The sequence below is a fragment of the Myotis daubentonii genome, chromosome 1 (assembly GCF_963259705.1).
Source record: "Myotis daubentonii chromosome 1, mMyoDau2.1, whole genome shotgun sequence".
NCBI lineage: Eukaryota > Metazoa > Chordata > Mammalia > Chiroptera > Vespertilionidae > Myotis > Myotis daubentonii.
This window is the reverse complement of record NC_081840.1, coordinates 58,795,382-58,812,872: the sequence shown is the minus strand read 5'-3', so window position 1 is coordinate 58,812,872 and position 17,491 is coordinate 58,795,382. Positions and strand designations below refer to the sequence as shown.

The 17,491-nt window shown below is 41.4% G+C and overlaps 1 protein-coding gene across 8 annotated transcripts in view; it reads right to left on the bottom strand.

The window, feature by feature from the left end:
- ATP8B4 (ATPase phospholipid transporting 8B4 (putative)) overlaps nucleotides 1-17,491 on the bottom strand; it is a 213,537-nt gene that overhangs the window by 143,218 nt on the left and 52,828 nt on the right. For all 8 annotated transcript variants that reach the window (XM_059701901.1, XM_059701877.1, XM_059701884.1 and 5 more), the window contains 3 exons: nucleotides 14,374-14,487; nucleotides 10,952-11,050; nucleotides 8,187-8,248 (listed from right to left, as the gene is read on the bottom strand). In XM_059701901.1, the coding sequence (XP_059557884.1) occupies nucleotides 8,187-8,248; nucleotides 10,952-11,050; nucleotides 14,374-14,487 (275 nt within the window). The remainder of the gene's footprint in view (nucleotides 1-8,186; nucleotides 8,249-10,951; nucleotides 11,051-14,373; nucleotides 14,488-17,491) is intronic.

Genomic DNA, 17,491 nt, shown 5'->3' with positions numbered 1-17,491 from the left:
CATTAACAGTGCCATGGCTCACATACAGAAACCAGCACATTGGCAAATGGACAGTTCCATCTGCAAAACTGACATGCAGAAACTGCCCAAGAAAGGATCAATCCAAGACTGAAGAAACTGAAATTAATTTATTGAGGGTGAAACTATTTTTGAAACATATTTTCTATGAGTTAGCAGCATGAGCTAAAAATTAAATTAATTTTTAAACAACTTCCTCTGGAAAAATAGCATTGAGATTACTCCCATTAGCTTGCGTTTAAACTCACTGTCATTTAAACCCATAATAGTATGTTTTATTAACATTTTTTGAAAGAAGAATCAAGTTTTTTGCCTCAATTTCCTTTCAAATAGGCAATCTCTTCATATAACCCTAAATAGCTGTCCACTAGTCCCAGTGGTACCATCATCCTATCTAATAAAAGAGAAACATGGTAATTATCCATACATCTGCTACCCTTCCCATTGGCTAATCAGGGTGATATGCAAATTAACTGCCAGCCAAGATGGCGGCCAGCAGCCAGGCAGCTTGAAGATAACACGAGGCTTGCTTGCTTCAGTGATGGAGGAAACCAATGTTCCCCACCTGCCTTGCTGGCCTCTGAGCTTGCAGTTTGAAACATTGTTACAAATATAGAAGCTAAACAAAACCCCAGAAACCTGCTTTCAGCCAGCCGGGATCTCAGAGCTGGAGTTGATACAGTGTTTCGATTATAGAACCCAAACAAACCAGATACCTGCTTTCAGCAGCAGAGGCCTCAGAGCTGGAGCCAGAGCTAAAGCTAGCCCAGAATAAAAAAAAAAAGAAAAGAAAAAAAGGAGCGGTTGGGAGCTTCAGTCACCCGTCAGCCTGAAAACAGCCCTCAGCCCCTCACCCAGACTGGCCAGGCACCCCAGTGGGGACCCCCACCATGAAGGGTGTGTGACCAGCTGCAAACAGCCATCATCCCCTCATCCAGGCTGGCCAGGCACCCCAGTGGGGACCCCCACCCTGATCCAGGAAACCATTCAGGGCAAACCAGCCGGCCGCCACCCGTGCACCAGGCCTCTATCCTACATAGTAAAAGGGTAATATGCCTCCCAGCAACGGGATCAGCGGAGACGAGAGGCCTCCTGACACCGGGATCAACGTGACAGGGGGCAGCGCCCAAACCTCCTGATCGCCCTGCGGCTCTTTGTGTGACAGGGGGCGGGGCCACAACCTCCCTATCCGCCCTGCTCTGTGCCTGATAGGGTGGAGCTCCCCAACCCCCTGATCGTCCTGCAGCTCTGTATGTGACAGGGTGCGGCACCCCAACCCCCTGATTGGCCCTGCTCTGTGGGTGGTAGAGGGCGGCACCCCAACCCCCTGATCCGCCCTGCTCTGTGTGTGACAGGGGGCGGTGCCCCAACGCCCCCCCCCCCCCACGGGCCCTGCTCTGTGTGTGATGGGGTAGAGCCATAACCTCCCCATCGGCCCTGCCCTGAGTGTGACAGTGGCGGCGCCCGAAACCCCTGATCGGCCCTTCTCTGTGGGTGATAGAGTGTGGCGCCCCTACCCCCTGATCCACCCTGCTCTGTGTGTGACAGGGGACGGTGCCCCAACTCCCCTATCGGCCCTACTCTGTGAGTGACAGGGGGTGCTCCCCAACCCGCTGATGGGCCCTACTCTGTGAGTGACAGGGGGGAACTCCCCAACCCCCTGATTGACCCTGCTCTGTGTGTGACAGGGTACGGAGTCCCAACCCCACTGATGGGCCCTGCTCTGTGCGTGACAGGGGGCAGTGCCCCAACTCCCCAATCAGCCCTGCTCTGAGCCCGACCAGGGGCTGCACCTAGGGATTGGGCCTGCCCTCTGCCACCTGGGAGCAGGCCTAAGCCAGAAGGTCATTATCTCCCGAGGGGTCCCAGACTGCGAGAGGGCACAGGCCGGGCTGAGGAACCCCCTCTCCCCCCCGAGTGCACAAATTTTTGTACACCGGGCCTCTAGTCCTATATAATAAAAGTCTAATATGCTAAGTGTCCAGTTGGCCATTCAACCAATCAAAGTGTAATATGCTAATGATATGCTAAGGCTGCTCAACTGCTCGCTATGACATGCACTGACCACCAGGGGTCAGATACTCAGTCTGGTAGGTTAGCTTGCTGCTGGGGTCCAGCAGATTGGGACTGAGCGAGACGGGCTGGACATGCCTTGGAGCCCTCCTGTGGTCCCTCCCCTGCTGGCCAACCTCCTGCATCCCACCCCGGCCCTGATCGTGCACTGGTGGGGTCCTTCGGCCTGGCCTGTGCCCTCTCACAATCCAGGACCCCTCGGAAGATGTCGGAGAGCTGGTTTCGGCCCAATCCCACAGGCCAGGCAGCGGGACCCCACTGGTGCACGGATTCGTGCACTGGACCTCTAATAACATATAAATGATCTGGGTGGGCTGGAGATAAAAAAAAAAAAATTAAGTCTCAGATAGTTGGGGTTTTGCCATGTGTTTAACCACAGAAGCCTCCACTCCAATTGCAAGCCAACAAAGCCTTGATGAAGACAAGGTAACTCAATGAAGGGTTCATCAGTGCTCCCAACAGAATCCCAAAACTTCAAGCATTCCTACTCCCTCACTTACAAGAAGCACACAGACTCACCAACTATGTGTCAGCTTGAAGTATTTTTTATTGCAGGTGCCCAAGGAGAAAAAAGGAGGAGCATATTTAATAATAATCCACTCTTACCCATGGATGACATTTCGGATCAAATCCAACAGAAGGCAATGCCATACATGAATTTCTCTCTCTCTTGGGTAAGTTATTTCCAATAATTCAGCAGCAAATGATAGATCTTTTGACCATCAGTCTACATGCCTCTAACCTGGCAGGGCAAAGAAGATGGAAAGAGTTCCGTCACAGCCTCCTGAAGGATCTGCTGGTCACGCTGCCCAGTCACTGCCCAAATGTATTCAGGAACTCTGCAGGCCGCAACTGATGTACATACTTTACACATGAGTGCTATGTAGCTAGTAACCATAATATAAAACTTATATTCAACTGTCTCAAATTATTGATGTTTGGGGATTTGCATATGTCATTAATATATTTTTTAAAACAGAAAATTTGGGGGGTTTCTTCCATGATTAAGAACAAATAAGTTTGGCCTGGCCGGCGTAGCTCAGTAGTTGAGTGGAACCTATGAACCAGGAGGTCATGGTTAGATTCCCTGCCAGGGCATATGCCTGGATTGCTGGCTTGATCCCCAGTGTGGGGCGTGCAGGAGGTAGCCAATGATTCTCTCTCATCATTGATGTTTCTATCTCTCTCTCTCCCTCTCTAAAATCAATAAAAAATATATTTTAAAAAAAGAAAATATAAACTTGGAAGTCTGAGAACCACCCATCCAGGAACCCTCATGTTTGATGAAACTGAATCCTCCCAAGGTTTAATCACTATGCCCAACCTGGTCTGCTCACACTTAAACCCTGATATTCAGTGGACGGAGAAATAATGCTTCAAGTTTTAATTACTTCATATAGGAAATAATGGGTACAATGTAATCTTCCTAGGTGAGTTTATAAATATGTCCCAAAAACCCAGATTTGATCTATCAATTCAGAATCAAAAAACAATATTTTAAATTAAAAACAGATGAAATATCAAACGATAAGGAAGTACTCATTTGAATTATGAGACATGCATTTAATGGAATGTTATGCAGCCTTTAAACATTATAGAATCATTCCTTTGTAAAGAGAGTTATAATATGGAAAACTATGCTTACCATTTTAAAAATTAATGGAATTTCTTTTCTTAGATGCTTTTAATATTAGAGAGATATAAACATAGAAATATAGATATGGGTAAAGAGATGGCTGCCATTAGAGGCTGTTAATTCTGCATCTTAGAATCATCTTGGAAACTTTATAAAAACACCAGAGCCTCACCTCTAAGACCCTCATTTAATTGCTGTGAGCTGGGCTGGGGCTTGGGGCACGGATATAATATGCAGCCCAGGTTGAGGAGATCGGGTTAGATGACCTCTGCCGCAACTTCCAGACGCCCTCTCATAGCCCCTCACCTGCCAAACTGCTCCCACGGTGGCCAAGGATGCTAGCATGACTTGAGGAAACCTTCTCTTATGAAACATTGAGTATCTATTGATATTCACAGGTTCAGTCTGCAGATATATGTTGTTTTGCCTGAGGCAAGAACATGCACCTCCTACTTAGCAGTCATAATAATTTTTACTGTATGGAATCATGCCACTCCTATTTAGTGTTTTGTGTTTTTTTTAACCCTCACCCAAAATATGTTTTTATTGATTTGAGAGAGAGAGAGAGAGAGAGAGAGAGAGAGAGAGAGAGAGAAACATCAATGTGAGATGTTGCCTCCCATAGCACCCCTCTCCCCCCACCCCCCCACCCCCCGTACCCGGAATTGTACCTGCAACCTTTTGGTGTACAGGACAATGCTCCAACCAATTCTGCCACCTGGCCAGGGCACTCCTACTTAGTTTTAAAACTAAAATCACCAAAAGATTATATTCAAGTCAAATACATCACCTATTTTTTAAGCACTTTCACATATTATAAGATTGCAGATGCAGAAAACTGGTCCTGATTTAAAAGGAATATGAGTAACAAAACCAAAAAACTAAAATTGAAAAAGAAGGTTATAAAGGAAGGGTTTTATTTCTCTAGTTATTTTGTGGCTTAGGTTTACAATGTCCAGCATCACCGCTTGCACAGTGCTAAAAACGATCCGTAAACAAAGCCCTTCAAATATAAAACACTAGTAAATAGATATGATCAGACCACAAAGTTCATACTTACATATTGCTTTATGAATGGGTAGAAGCCTAATTCGGATTCTTACTTGCCATGGAACCCTGAACAAATCACTCCCTTTCTGGGTTTTAATCACTTTATTTCTAAAATGAGGCACTATTACCCACACCTTGGGTTTTTTAAGAGTTATGTGTGAAAGTACTATAGCCCACGCATGGTAGTTGCTCAATACATATGTATTGAATCTGAACATAGCTACCCACCTTCCTCGCTTCTAAGCACAGAAAGAGGGAGACCAGAAGGAAAATTAATTGCCAAAGTCACACAGCGATCACTTACATAGACCCAGGTTCCCTGCAAAGTGCTTTCATTATACCCCTTCCCCTCAGGAACCTCCCCCCATGCTTCTTCTCCCTCCAGGAGAAGCTGATGATTGCTCCTGCCCTGGTGAACCCCAAGTCCAAGACCTTCCAACAGGAGCACACAGAGGAGCCACAAGTACCTGCTGGTGCCCACCCAGTATAACACTCACTTCCGGAAATACCTGGACTCCCTGATTCCCTCCAGGCTTTTTATTTCATCCCTGGATTATAACCCACAGGTGCCAAGCGTAGACCCAAACGCACTTTCCTGATATTTTCCACTAGCATTGCCATGGAGTTAAGTGTGCATTAACTACTATCTTAGATCAAGTTCACAAGAAGCAGAGCCTGAGATGCGGATTCACAGGCAAGTGGCTCAAAGGAAAGTACTTCTGGGATAAACTGGTAAGAGAAATGAGAAGCAACACAAGGAAGGGAAGAAGCCACGCAAGGGTGTGATTGCAGGCAAAGTCCCATCCTCAGCCTGGTCTCCAGAGGAGCTCAGGGGTGCAAATTATGCCTCACAGCTTTTTCATGAGGCAGGGGTGCTGCTCTTTCGTACTCCCACACCGATCAATCATTGGCTCCAGCAGCCCAAGGGTAGTGCTTTGAAGAAAGTGGCAGGCACAAGCCCTAAGAAGCACTGCACACAGGGAGTGAGCACAGGAAGATTGATGGTCTGATCAGAGACCAAGAGCATCCTCAACTACAACCAGCTCCAAGGAGGACAAACCTCCCTGGGCTATCTCAGACCTAATCCCATTTGATGGCTCCAACTTCTCAAAACCAAAAAGTGAAAAGCCAATCTCCAGAGCCCACGTACATTCTGCAAAGACCACCATCCCAGCCACAGGAGTTGGCTAGTGATGGGTCTCAACAAAATTTGACAGATCACGCTCTCTGGTAAATCCCCTCTCAGCAAGGACACGTGTTACTGCTCAGTTTGAAAATTAACAGACATTGTGTTAGGCTCAAGGGACACAGACCTGATCAAGAAACATGCCCTCAAGGAACTCACAGTAATAGGTAATCTTACACATGGAAAATCTTGCCTGATTTTAACTGAATCCTAAAGAATACTCCATTCTCATGATATGTGCGTCTCCCTTCAACTCTACAACATCAGCAATAGTACTTTTTAAAAATGTCACACCATATTGAATTACAAAGAGATACTACCTCATCAGGACTCAACAAAAAGCTAAATGAAACCACAAGAAAGCGACACTAATGCTACTTCTAATAATAATGACAATGTTAGCGAGCATGTGTGGGAGACATTTGGTCATCAAGTTCCTGAATATTTAAGTTACTGGATTAACCTATGGCCCCTAGGTAGAGCCTTCAATATCTATCACTGCCCATATAATAACACAAATTTAACTGGTAATTTGAGAGACATTAAAAGATATAATCAGGCCATTAGTTCAAATTCATTTTAACATATTTTAACACACTTTATAAGAGATGATATGTCAAGATAATAAGACTGATCATCAGATATTCCCAGAAAATTAGCCAAATCATATTAATGTCAGTCTAATAAATAGCAAGTCAGAGCTGCAGGACTTGAGAAAATCAAGATATGCAAGAGTACAGTTCAAAGCCACACACCACATTAGTTTATGAAAGTTACTACCTCTGAAGAACTTGCTTAGAACACAGAATTATTCAGGGTCAGGACTAAACTCATACCTAAAGTCTGAGTATAAAACCCATGCTTTTCAACACCATACTACAGTGGCAACAATTCAAAACCTGCTAACTTGGAATTGAACCACGAGGTTCCAGGCATCTTTATGGCTTACCCATGTCACACCAAGATCACACTTTGAGAGTCTCTATCTCTATAACTAATGGTTTAAATTAAGATCATATTTCTTTACCATGTATTTAACATCATTTTCTAAAATAATCCAACACAGAAAAACTATATGTATTCATTACATAATTAGTGATTGGTCAAAATTTAATAATAAAAAGAGATTAATTAGTTCAATTCTATCAGTTATTGTCTAGGCTACCTAGCCCCTCTCAATAGCTTCAATTTCTTGAAATTTTTTGTTTCATGTGATTCATTTGTTTACAATATTTCCTTTAAAAATTATACTCTTCAAAGCATCCAAATGATTCAAAATCATGGGAAGATGCCCAGCCAGTGTGGCTCAGTGGTTGAGCATCGAACTATGAACCAGAAGGTCATGGTTTGATTCCCAGTCAGGGCACATGCCCGGGTTGCTGGCTCAATCCCCCATGTGGTGTGCAGGAGGCAGCCAATCAATGATGCTCTCTCATCATTGATGTTTCTATCTTTCTCTCCCTCTCCCTTCCTCTCTGAAATCAATAAAAATATATATTTTTTAAAAATCATGGGAAGATGATGTTGACCACCAGACTGCAGTACTTGACACAAATTTACTTTTCCATCTGTTATTATTAGCCAAAACAAGACAAAGAGATAAAGAGTAAGAAACAGTGGAATGAAGATTTACTTTTTGCTAAGTTTTCTGGAGCTGTTTTTTCTGTTGTTTGTAAATACATGTTTTAAAGCATTTCAAATTCAAGAACCATTCCCATAAAGATTTCTTTATTGATGGAGGAATTTAAAGGCAGTGGAAACATCTGTGTTATGGTGAATAATTCATTCTAAAATCAATTAATGAGTGAATACAAAATTCTTATCACTGCCATTTGAAACAGTAATGTGTCAAAGTCTCTCTTGCAATACTCCTTAGAAATTACCAAATTAAATATGCCAGTACTTATGAAACATCTTCTACATACAAGACATCACATGTGTGCCAATTCTAAATAGTGTTGGATCTAGAACTGGAAAGTGACAATGATATGTCTGTGCTCCACAAAAGAAACTCCAAAGGGATTTGAAGTAGAAGCTGAGTGTCCAGCACAAGCATTTGCTGAGCATGAAAAAGAACCATGAACACAAAATGGACTTACATTGCAATTTTTCATAAAGGGGGAAAGACATATATATTTAACTAAAAGAGAAAGCTACCCATTGTCAAGACCCATCTTGTGGTGCCAGAATTCTTAAAGATAAAGCAAAGATTGTATTTCTTACTTGCTGTCGATGAGCACTTCAGATTGCCGATTATTCACTTGCTTATCACTCTTGTAGCGAAACTAAAAATCAAAGTATTTGTGAAAAAACACATTAAATCATACTTTGTCAGCGCAAATAAGGACACTGAAAGTACTCTCAGTTCATTTGAACACTATCAACATCTGCCCCAAATGAGCACAGCTTATGGTTGCCATGGACCCAGCTCCACGTGTCTAAATCTGAATCAAGACCCCCTCACTGAACCTTGTTCAGCGGAACAAGTCTAACCACGCGCTCTCCCACTGCCCACACATTTTCAGTTGTCTCTAAGAAGACAGTATGCCGCAGAGCCCCAGAGAGAACCGTACATTAATTTTGATGTCTTCAACAGGGAATGGGGACTTCCATTTCTCTTACGTGTGTGCGCAATGCTTTGTTGGAACATCATTTATTCTGGTTTATGGATTTCTTTGAAGCCAAGAAATTACTTGTAACAACATGTACTTTTATTCTCTAGAAATTATAATTGTTAACACTGAGCTTATTAAATACTGAGTACTCTTTTAAAATCAAAATATAATACTGAACCACATTTGGTGTGGATTTGTGTCTTTATGCCCAAATGATCCTATTTCTTATTGTGTATTACAGTAATGTAAATATCTTATATTGCTTAGAAGAATCCATGTATTATGAGCCCTCTACTAAACTCATAAATTAGCAGTCATTCTGATAAGACTATGTGAACTGCCAAGATTAGATAGTAATAAGCTACAATATAAGGTGTTGTTTCAAACCCATTAGCCTAAATGCACAGATGTACAAGGGGGAGTATCAGGAAACATGAAACTGATTTCGTAGATCATAATCATCAGAATTAGTGCTTTTGCCTTTTAAAAATATTCAAAATATTACATCAACATCACAATATACAAAATGCTTCAACCAGCCCTTCCCTTTTTCAACATCCTTCCCAAACCCATCCCAGTCCTTCCTTTACGCTGTGCCCAGGGCAGGGGTGGGCAAACTTTTTGACTCGAGGGCCACAATGGGTTCTTAAACTGGACCGGAGGGCCGGAACAAAAGCATGGATGGAGTGTTTGTGTGAACTAATATAAATTCAAAGTAAACATCATTACATAAAGGGGTACGGGCTTTTATTTCAATAGTTTTAGTCATTTCAAACGGGCCGGATCCGGCCCGCGGGCCGTAGTTTGCCCACGGCTGGTCCAGGGCATACAATTACACTGATTGCTGGGTATAAGTTAATGGGTATTACCAGGAGGAATAAGATACTTGTCATTTGTTAACATGGAAAGAGTTGATAATAGTGGTAGAAGAGTAAATTGTCAGTCCATCATTGGCATGCAATCTTCTCCTCGCCAATAAAGCAATAGAAATGGAAATAGGTCTTTTTTCTAAGTACATAAATTGACATGGGGGCTGGATAATTTGCTTGCTCTTCCAAATCTACACCCATTCTTCTCCACTCTGCCCTGTGCCAGAGGGAGCTGACCTACATAGTCCTTGCCCTCTGGCTTCTGGTTGGGTTTGGCCAATAGGTGACACTGGCAGAGAGCAGAGTGCCAGAGGAAAGTGAAATTCCCTGGCTCCCTTCAAGCTGGGTTAACAGTGGCTGCTTCCTCTCTATAGATAGCCCCAACTGCTGCAAGCAGCCCTCAACTGCAGCCTCAAGTCTGATACTTGCTTCCTTCCTTTGCCTCTTCAAGTGAGAGGTAGTTTGGCCACCCATGTTGCTATCCCGTGCGCTTTTCCTTGCCCACACTCTTTGTAAATGGCCTCCTCATTATTAATCTTAGTCAAATCTTCCCCCATTTCAGAGTGACATCTGTTTCCTGCCAAGATCCTGATTCATAAAGCTATCCAATTCATTGAACCAGCCCACATTATCACAAAATAAAGGCATATTCAAGCATTAACTGCAGTAGAAGACTAAGGAGATTAGGTATTTAGTCACATGTATATCTAACCTGAAAAGTGTCCCCTAAGTTGACTAGCTGGGCATCACAGAAAAATACCAATCAGTTCACGCCCTGAACCCTGAGCAGCCCACTCTCTGGGCCTTCAGATGGGGCCACTCTCACTTCTGCCCAGGCTTTGCCAAGGGCGTCTCGGTATTGGAACATATGGAGTTTGAAAGGACTAGAATATCATCTCAGACTGGCTCATCTTGACAATTTCTATCTTAGCAATAGATGTGAAGGCTCAGAGGAGAACTGTCCAGGACAGGAAGGGAGCAGAGGACAAGCATTAATTGCGTACGCCCTGTAATACAGGCTCTGTGCCAAATGCTTTATACACAGCATCTTGTTTTGTCCTTCTTACAGTGCTGATGTCATTGGCCACATTATCAGGCAAGGAAAGAAGTGGTTTGCATCATGTTACACTGCTGGAACATGGTGTGGTAAGGTGTCTTTCTCCAAAATGTCTTTCTTTCTGCTCTACCATTTTACTCTCCTATGAAGTATGTCTACATGAATAAGACCTTTAAAGCCAATTTGTGGGAACTCATCTATCTAAATGAGTGCGATTCCTGAAAGATTATATAATGTGGGGAAGTCAGACATTTATTGCAAAAAAGTCATTATTCAAATCATTGCTGATCCTATGACTTGTATTAATCATCAACTAGCAAGAGAGTTTTTATATCATATTGACCAAAAGAGCTTAATTTAAAAATTCCAAATGGATCTCTTTTTTCTACTTTTGAGAAGTCACAATTGAAATTGAGACCTCAGGAATGCTCAAAAGCAAATACTCACATAATCATCTGTAGCATCTTTGACAGCTGTCATAGTTATCACCAGGACCAAAGGCACAATGGTGGTAAACCAGGTCAAGGAAGAAATTTCTGGAATCAGCTGAAACAAACATTTCAAAGACTTTAGGGCTTTCAAATTTTGTAAGTATATCTTCCAAACATTGTCACTTAATTTTCTAAGACTTGCCAAAGATTAATGGGATTATTTTCCAGTTATTTATATACATATAGAATGACTTTCTGTTTGCATTCGGTCATAAGGTACATAGAATAAACATATCAGACTTCCTGATAAAACATATAATTTTTATAGCAAGTTAAGAAGTAAGCTTCGTGAAATCTTTCACAGATGATGATCTTTTCCCAGATAAGCCCTGGCCAGTTTGGCTCAGTGGATAGAGGTTGGCCTGCAGACCAAAAGGTCCCAGGTTCGATTCCAGTCAGGGATGTGTATCTTGGCTGCAGGCTCCTCCCTGGCTCAGGCCCTGGTCGGGGCTCATGCGGGAGGCAACCAATAGATGTGTTTTGCTCACATCAATATTTCTCTCTGTCTTTCCCTCTCTCTCCCACTCTCTCTAAAAATCAATGGAAAAATATCCTCGGGTGAGAATTAAAAAATAATAATTATTATTATATATTTTTAAAAATAAACATCACCTGTCTTTTCTCAGTTACTCATCTCAACTTTTAACAATGTTACCAACTCCTCACCAATTCCCATAAAAGAGATTCTTTGAGCATCTACCTTGAGCTACACACTATACCAAGTACTTTCCATATATTATATCATTTAATCCTGAGAGAAGTCCATTGAGTTAGACCAGCCGTGGGCAAACTACGGCCCGCGGGCTGGATGCGGCCCGTTTGAAATGAATAAAACTAAAAATAAAAATAAAGACCGTACCCTTTTATGTAAGGATGTTTACTTTGAATTTATATTAGTTCACACAAACACTCCATCCATGCTTTTGTTCCGGCCCTCCGGTCCAGTTTAAGAACCCATTGTGGCCCTGGCGTCAAAAAGTTTGCCCACGCCTGAGTTAGACTCTGTATCAAGTTGTTTTATACAAACCCAAGGGTTTGTATTCCATGTAACTAGCACCTCAGTGTAAAATACAGAATGCGCTGTGAATGGTGTCCCAGAGCCAGGAAAAGCCGCAGCCTTGGGTATCATTTTTCCATTGTATAAATAACTATCTGAGAGGTCAAGCAACTGGGCCAAGAACATACACTGTTAAAATTTGAACCTTGGTCTATTTGACTCCAAAGCCTTGTGCCTGTACCTCCACCTGCAAGAGACACCATGACAACTGGCATGTTCTCTAGGTGGTTTTCAAGTGAGGTTCCATTTGGAGCTGTTTCAGGGCTCTCAAGCGGGGAAGGGTTGGGTGGAAATGGACAGTGTATGGAGATCAGGCCTCATTAAAACAAGTCTAAACTTAATCAATTTTATATAATAGCTTCCACATAAAATTAAAAAACAAACAAACCTCAAAAGACTTTGAGGTACCAAGAAAAACACTGGGCTGGGTGGCAGAAAAGCTGGATTCTAGACCTAGTTCTAATCATTAACTTGTAAAAGCTTTATACATCATCTAATGTCTCTAGGTCTAATTTCTTCATCAATAAAAGAAAAGAGGTTGGACTAAACTCTCCCAAAGGCCCCTTCTGGATATAAAATTTTGTGAACAAAAGTCTTTGACCATAAATAAGAAATCCATTGGAGAAACAAGCTCAAAATTCTGGAATGGTACAAAGGATTATATGAAGAAACCAAAGCAAATTCACAGGGTGGAGGGGGCGGGGGCGCGGAGAGAAAGAAATCTAGGATTCTAAAGTCTCTTCAATAAATTGTAAGATGAGCATTCATTGTTTGTGGATTGTTGTTTTTTCTGTTTAACATCCAGTTCTTTCAACTAACCCTTATTTTCTTAGGGAACTACCCAACCTCTTCTACTTTCGGTTCATGTAATTTTGGTGCACTGATTCCATCCTGACTCTAGTTTTTGGCATGTGATCAAGGTCAAGACAATCATTGCATCAAATGATCCATGAACCGGGAGCTCACAGTGCGATTCCTGGTCAAGGCACATGCCTGGGTTGCGGCTCCATCTCCAGTGGGAGGTGGGGATTGCTAGGTATGCAGGAGGCAACTAATCGATGATTCTCTCTCATCATTGATTTTTCTATCTCTCCCTCTCCTTTCCTCTCTCTGAAATCAATTTTTAAAAGGCAGGTGGAGGGGGTCAATGGGAAAAAAAAAACAAAGGGGGCATCTGTAATACTTTCAATAATAAAGATAAAATTTTTAAAAACATATTAGAAAAATTCTTGAGCCACAGTGGTTTACGGATAGAGGTGTAACTCAACATGGGCCAATCTATCTCTCTATCTCTCTCTCATATTGGAGTTGAAGCTGGGAAAATAAAAGTTTAAAGCTTTCAGCATCTACCAGGTACAGAAAGCCTGTCAGAGAATAGGCCAACATGAAGGAAAACAGAGAAAAGCAACATCACAATCTGTTGAAATAGTTTGCCCATAAATCCAGTAATACATGAAATGACATATACTCATAAATATATTCCCTTTTTGCTTGAAAGAATATAAGGTTTTGCCACTTATAATCAAAAGATTCTTAATACAAATAATTATTCAACTAAAGAAAAAATAGTACTCAAACTATTCATCTAGACTGCACACATCTAATCTATCTTCTTACCTCCTATAATTAACACAGATTCCAGCACATTCGGAATCTACTAGTTTAGTGTGATTAAATTACTCTGAAATAAATACTGAGTAAATAACTGGTTAATGTGAGCTGTATTATATATGTAGTCTTTGATCTATGCCTTTTTCTTTCAAATGGGAGGAAAAATTTTAGTCAAATGGGAGAAAAAAGCAATGTTTATAACTACCAATTAACCACTCAAACTATTTTTAAAAAGAATTCTAGAGTGAAATAACATATATCATACATCATTTATTTTAATATATAAGCAAAATATGTCAATGTTCTTAGATGCAAGTGAATTTGCCATATTAAGTTCCACAAACCACCACTCTGCTAGACTCATTGTCTTCACTCTGGCAATACCCATACTGTTGACATGAGAGGGAGATAAAGAAAGGGGAGAGGCCATGAACAATAATCATTAGGCTCTGGTCTGGTTCAGTGAAGTGCAAGACTGCATTTTAAAATTACCTCAGTGTTTAAAATGATGAATGTGCTAGTTTTTATCCATTCCTAGCCCTCCCACATTTGTGAAGAGAAGCAGCAATAATAACTTAATAACATTAAAAATCTCATAAGGATGGTTTTACTAATCATGAACATTTAACTAAGTGAAGTAACTTACTTTTTCAAATTATATGAATACATTTAACAAAGAGATCATGAAAGAAATACAGCATAAACATTACCTGTAAAATCAGAAGAAAAAGGAAATAGGCATTTGCCACTCTTTGGAACTGTTCAAATAAATTAATTGGCAAAAAGGTGAGGATGTTGTACTTGGATGTGTGGATACGATTATCCTGGAAAAGAAATAGCATCATGTTAGTTTGGGGCAAAGCCTGTTCATTATCAGAAATAGCTCTAAAACTTACAAGGATGAGAATGAGTTATAGCACAGCAAGAAATATAAGCCAATTATCTAGGACATTTTAAACTCTGTGTGGCCCAAGGCCTTCATTTTTTTCTAAGATGACATGCTCCTGAAACTAGGTGAAATTACTGTTTAATGCCATAAAATCATTTATGAAATATCTATCTATATACATATAGATAGATAGATAGATAGATAGATATAGATATCGATATCGATGATATAGATATAGATATATAGATATAGATATATACACACACACACACACACACACACACACACACACACACACACACACACACACACACTAGAGGCCTGGTGCACAAATTCGTGCACAGGTGGGGTCCGGCTGGCCCGCCCCGATGGGGGCATAGTGGGCCAGGCCAGTGGGGGAGAGGAGCTTCAGGAGCCCCTGATTGGGGCGGGGCCAGCTGGGGGGAAGGGCCACCTTCCCCCCACCCCCCACCCCCGATTGGGCCAGTTGGCCAGCCACAGTGCGCGTCTGGCTTTCCAGTCACTTGGCTTTTATATATATAGATATATCAAGTGCAAAGGTCTGCCCCTGAGGTTTTTTTTACTCTTATGAATTTATTGATTTTGCATATATTGCTTGAGTACCTATTATGTGCAAACACTGAACTCATGCTGGGGCCCATGAGATTGGAAGGAACATCAGGGATCATTTGATACACCTTCCTAAAGCATGGCCCTTTTGATAACTCTGACAAAGGGCCCCTACACCTGTCGTTGAAAGTTTCCTGTGGTGGGAAACTAACCACCTTGCAAGGCAGCCTATCTCCATTGTAGAATGAAAATTGCTAGAAAGGTTTTTATAATGAGAAACCCAAATCTACCTCCCTATAACTTCTTAACACGTGACAAATTCCATCTCTGGGGTAACCTAACCCAAATCTAAACCCTTTGTATGTTGACAACATTCAAATTTTCAAGAATCACTCCTAGGTCTCCCATAAACCTTCTGCACTCTGGTCCAGACATTCTAGAACCCCTCAGCCATTCTCCATGGCCTATTTTATAGACATCCCTTCCTGATCAGCTTCTCCTGGAATTTTCCCAATTTCTCTGCATCTTTCTTAAAAACATCGTGCCCAGAACCAAACACATATTAAAAATTTAGTTCAACTAATCCCTTTAGAACAGAGACAGATGTTCGTAAATGTCATTAGCATTTTCGCAATTGTATCTCACTGTTTATTCATATTGAGTTTTGATGAACTAAAATCTCTAGATTATTTCTTCATAAATTACAATTAAATCAGGTCTCCCCTTAAGCATATACAGTTGATGTTTTTAAATATCTATGTGCAAGATATTTTTTATATTCCTAGTAAACCAACCTAATAAAAAAATATTTACTCTTAACTGAACTATCCCAAACTATTAAATATTCCTCCCAGCTTTGTGTCATTAGAAAATTTCAAAGACATGCCTTTTATTATTCTTCCAAAGCTATAGACTATACATTAAAGAGGACAGGGCTATAAGTGTCTTTCAGTGAATGATTGGATAAAGATGATATGGTACATATATACAATGGAATACTACTCAGCCATAAGAAAAGATGAAATACTGCCATTTGCAACAACATGGATGGATCTTGAGAGTAGCATGCTAAGTGAAATAAGTCAGTCAGAAAGGACAAGAACTATATGATTTCACTCATATGTGGAATATAAAACAGAAAGCAACAAACAAATACATAGACACAGACAACAGAAGGTTAGTTACTAGAGGAGATGGTTGCAGGGGTGGTAGTGGATGAAGAGGGTAAAGGGGATCAAATATATGGTGATACAAAGAGACTAGACTTTGAATGGTGAGCACACAATAAAATATGCAGATGATGTATAATAGAATTGTACACTTGAAAATTACATTAATAACATTAATGTAATTAATGTTACATCCCAATAAATTGAATTTTTTAAAATGAACAGGGCTAAATACAACTCTAAATTTTTAATTAAAGAAATAAAACTTCCCCTAACCAGTTTGGCTCAGTGGATAGAGAGTCAGCCTGCAGACTGAAAGGTCCCAGATTCGATTCCGGTCAAGGGCATGTACCTTGGTTGCAGGCACATCCCCAGTAGGGAGTGTGCAGGAGGCAGCTGGTCGATGTTTCTCTCTCATCAATGTTTTTAACTCTCTATCCCTCTCCCTTCCTCTCTGTAAAAAATCAATAAAATATATTTTTAAAAAAGATTCTCTTATAAAAAAAAATAAAATAAAATAAAACTTGCCGTGGCTGGTTTGGCTCAGTGGATAGAGCATCAGCCTGCGGACTGAAGAGTCCCAGGTTCAATTCTGGTCAAGGGCACATGCCCGGGTTGAGGACTCGATCCCCCATTGTGGGGTGTGCAGGAGGGAGCCGATCAGTAATTCTCTCATCATTGATGTTTCTATTTCTCTCTCCCTCTCCCTTGCTCTCTGAAATCAATAAAAAAAAATAAAACTTTGGCAAACTACTGGAGACCTCTACACAGATTATTGTTAACATCTTTCTCAAGAGTTTATATAAAACCCTAGAGGCCTGGTGCACGAAATTTGTGCACTGGTAGGGTCCCTAGGCCTGGCTGGCGATCAGGGCCAATCAGGGTCTTCTGGCTGCCAGAAGGGGCCTTCCTTCCCCAGCTGCCAGCTGCTGGCCAGGGCCTTCCTTCATTCTGAGCCATCCCCTGGTGGTCAGCACACGTCATAGCGAGTGATCGAACTCCTGGTCTCCCGGTGGAACTCCCAATGGGACACTTTGCATATTAGCCTTTTATATATATAGATACTAAGTACATTTTATTTAGCCACTTATTAATCCACATAACTATACTCCCATGAGTCTTCAATCTATCTTATCTACAAAGAAAACATGGAATTTGGAGTAGTGCTGAAATTCAGAATCAGCATGCCCAGGTATTTCC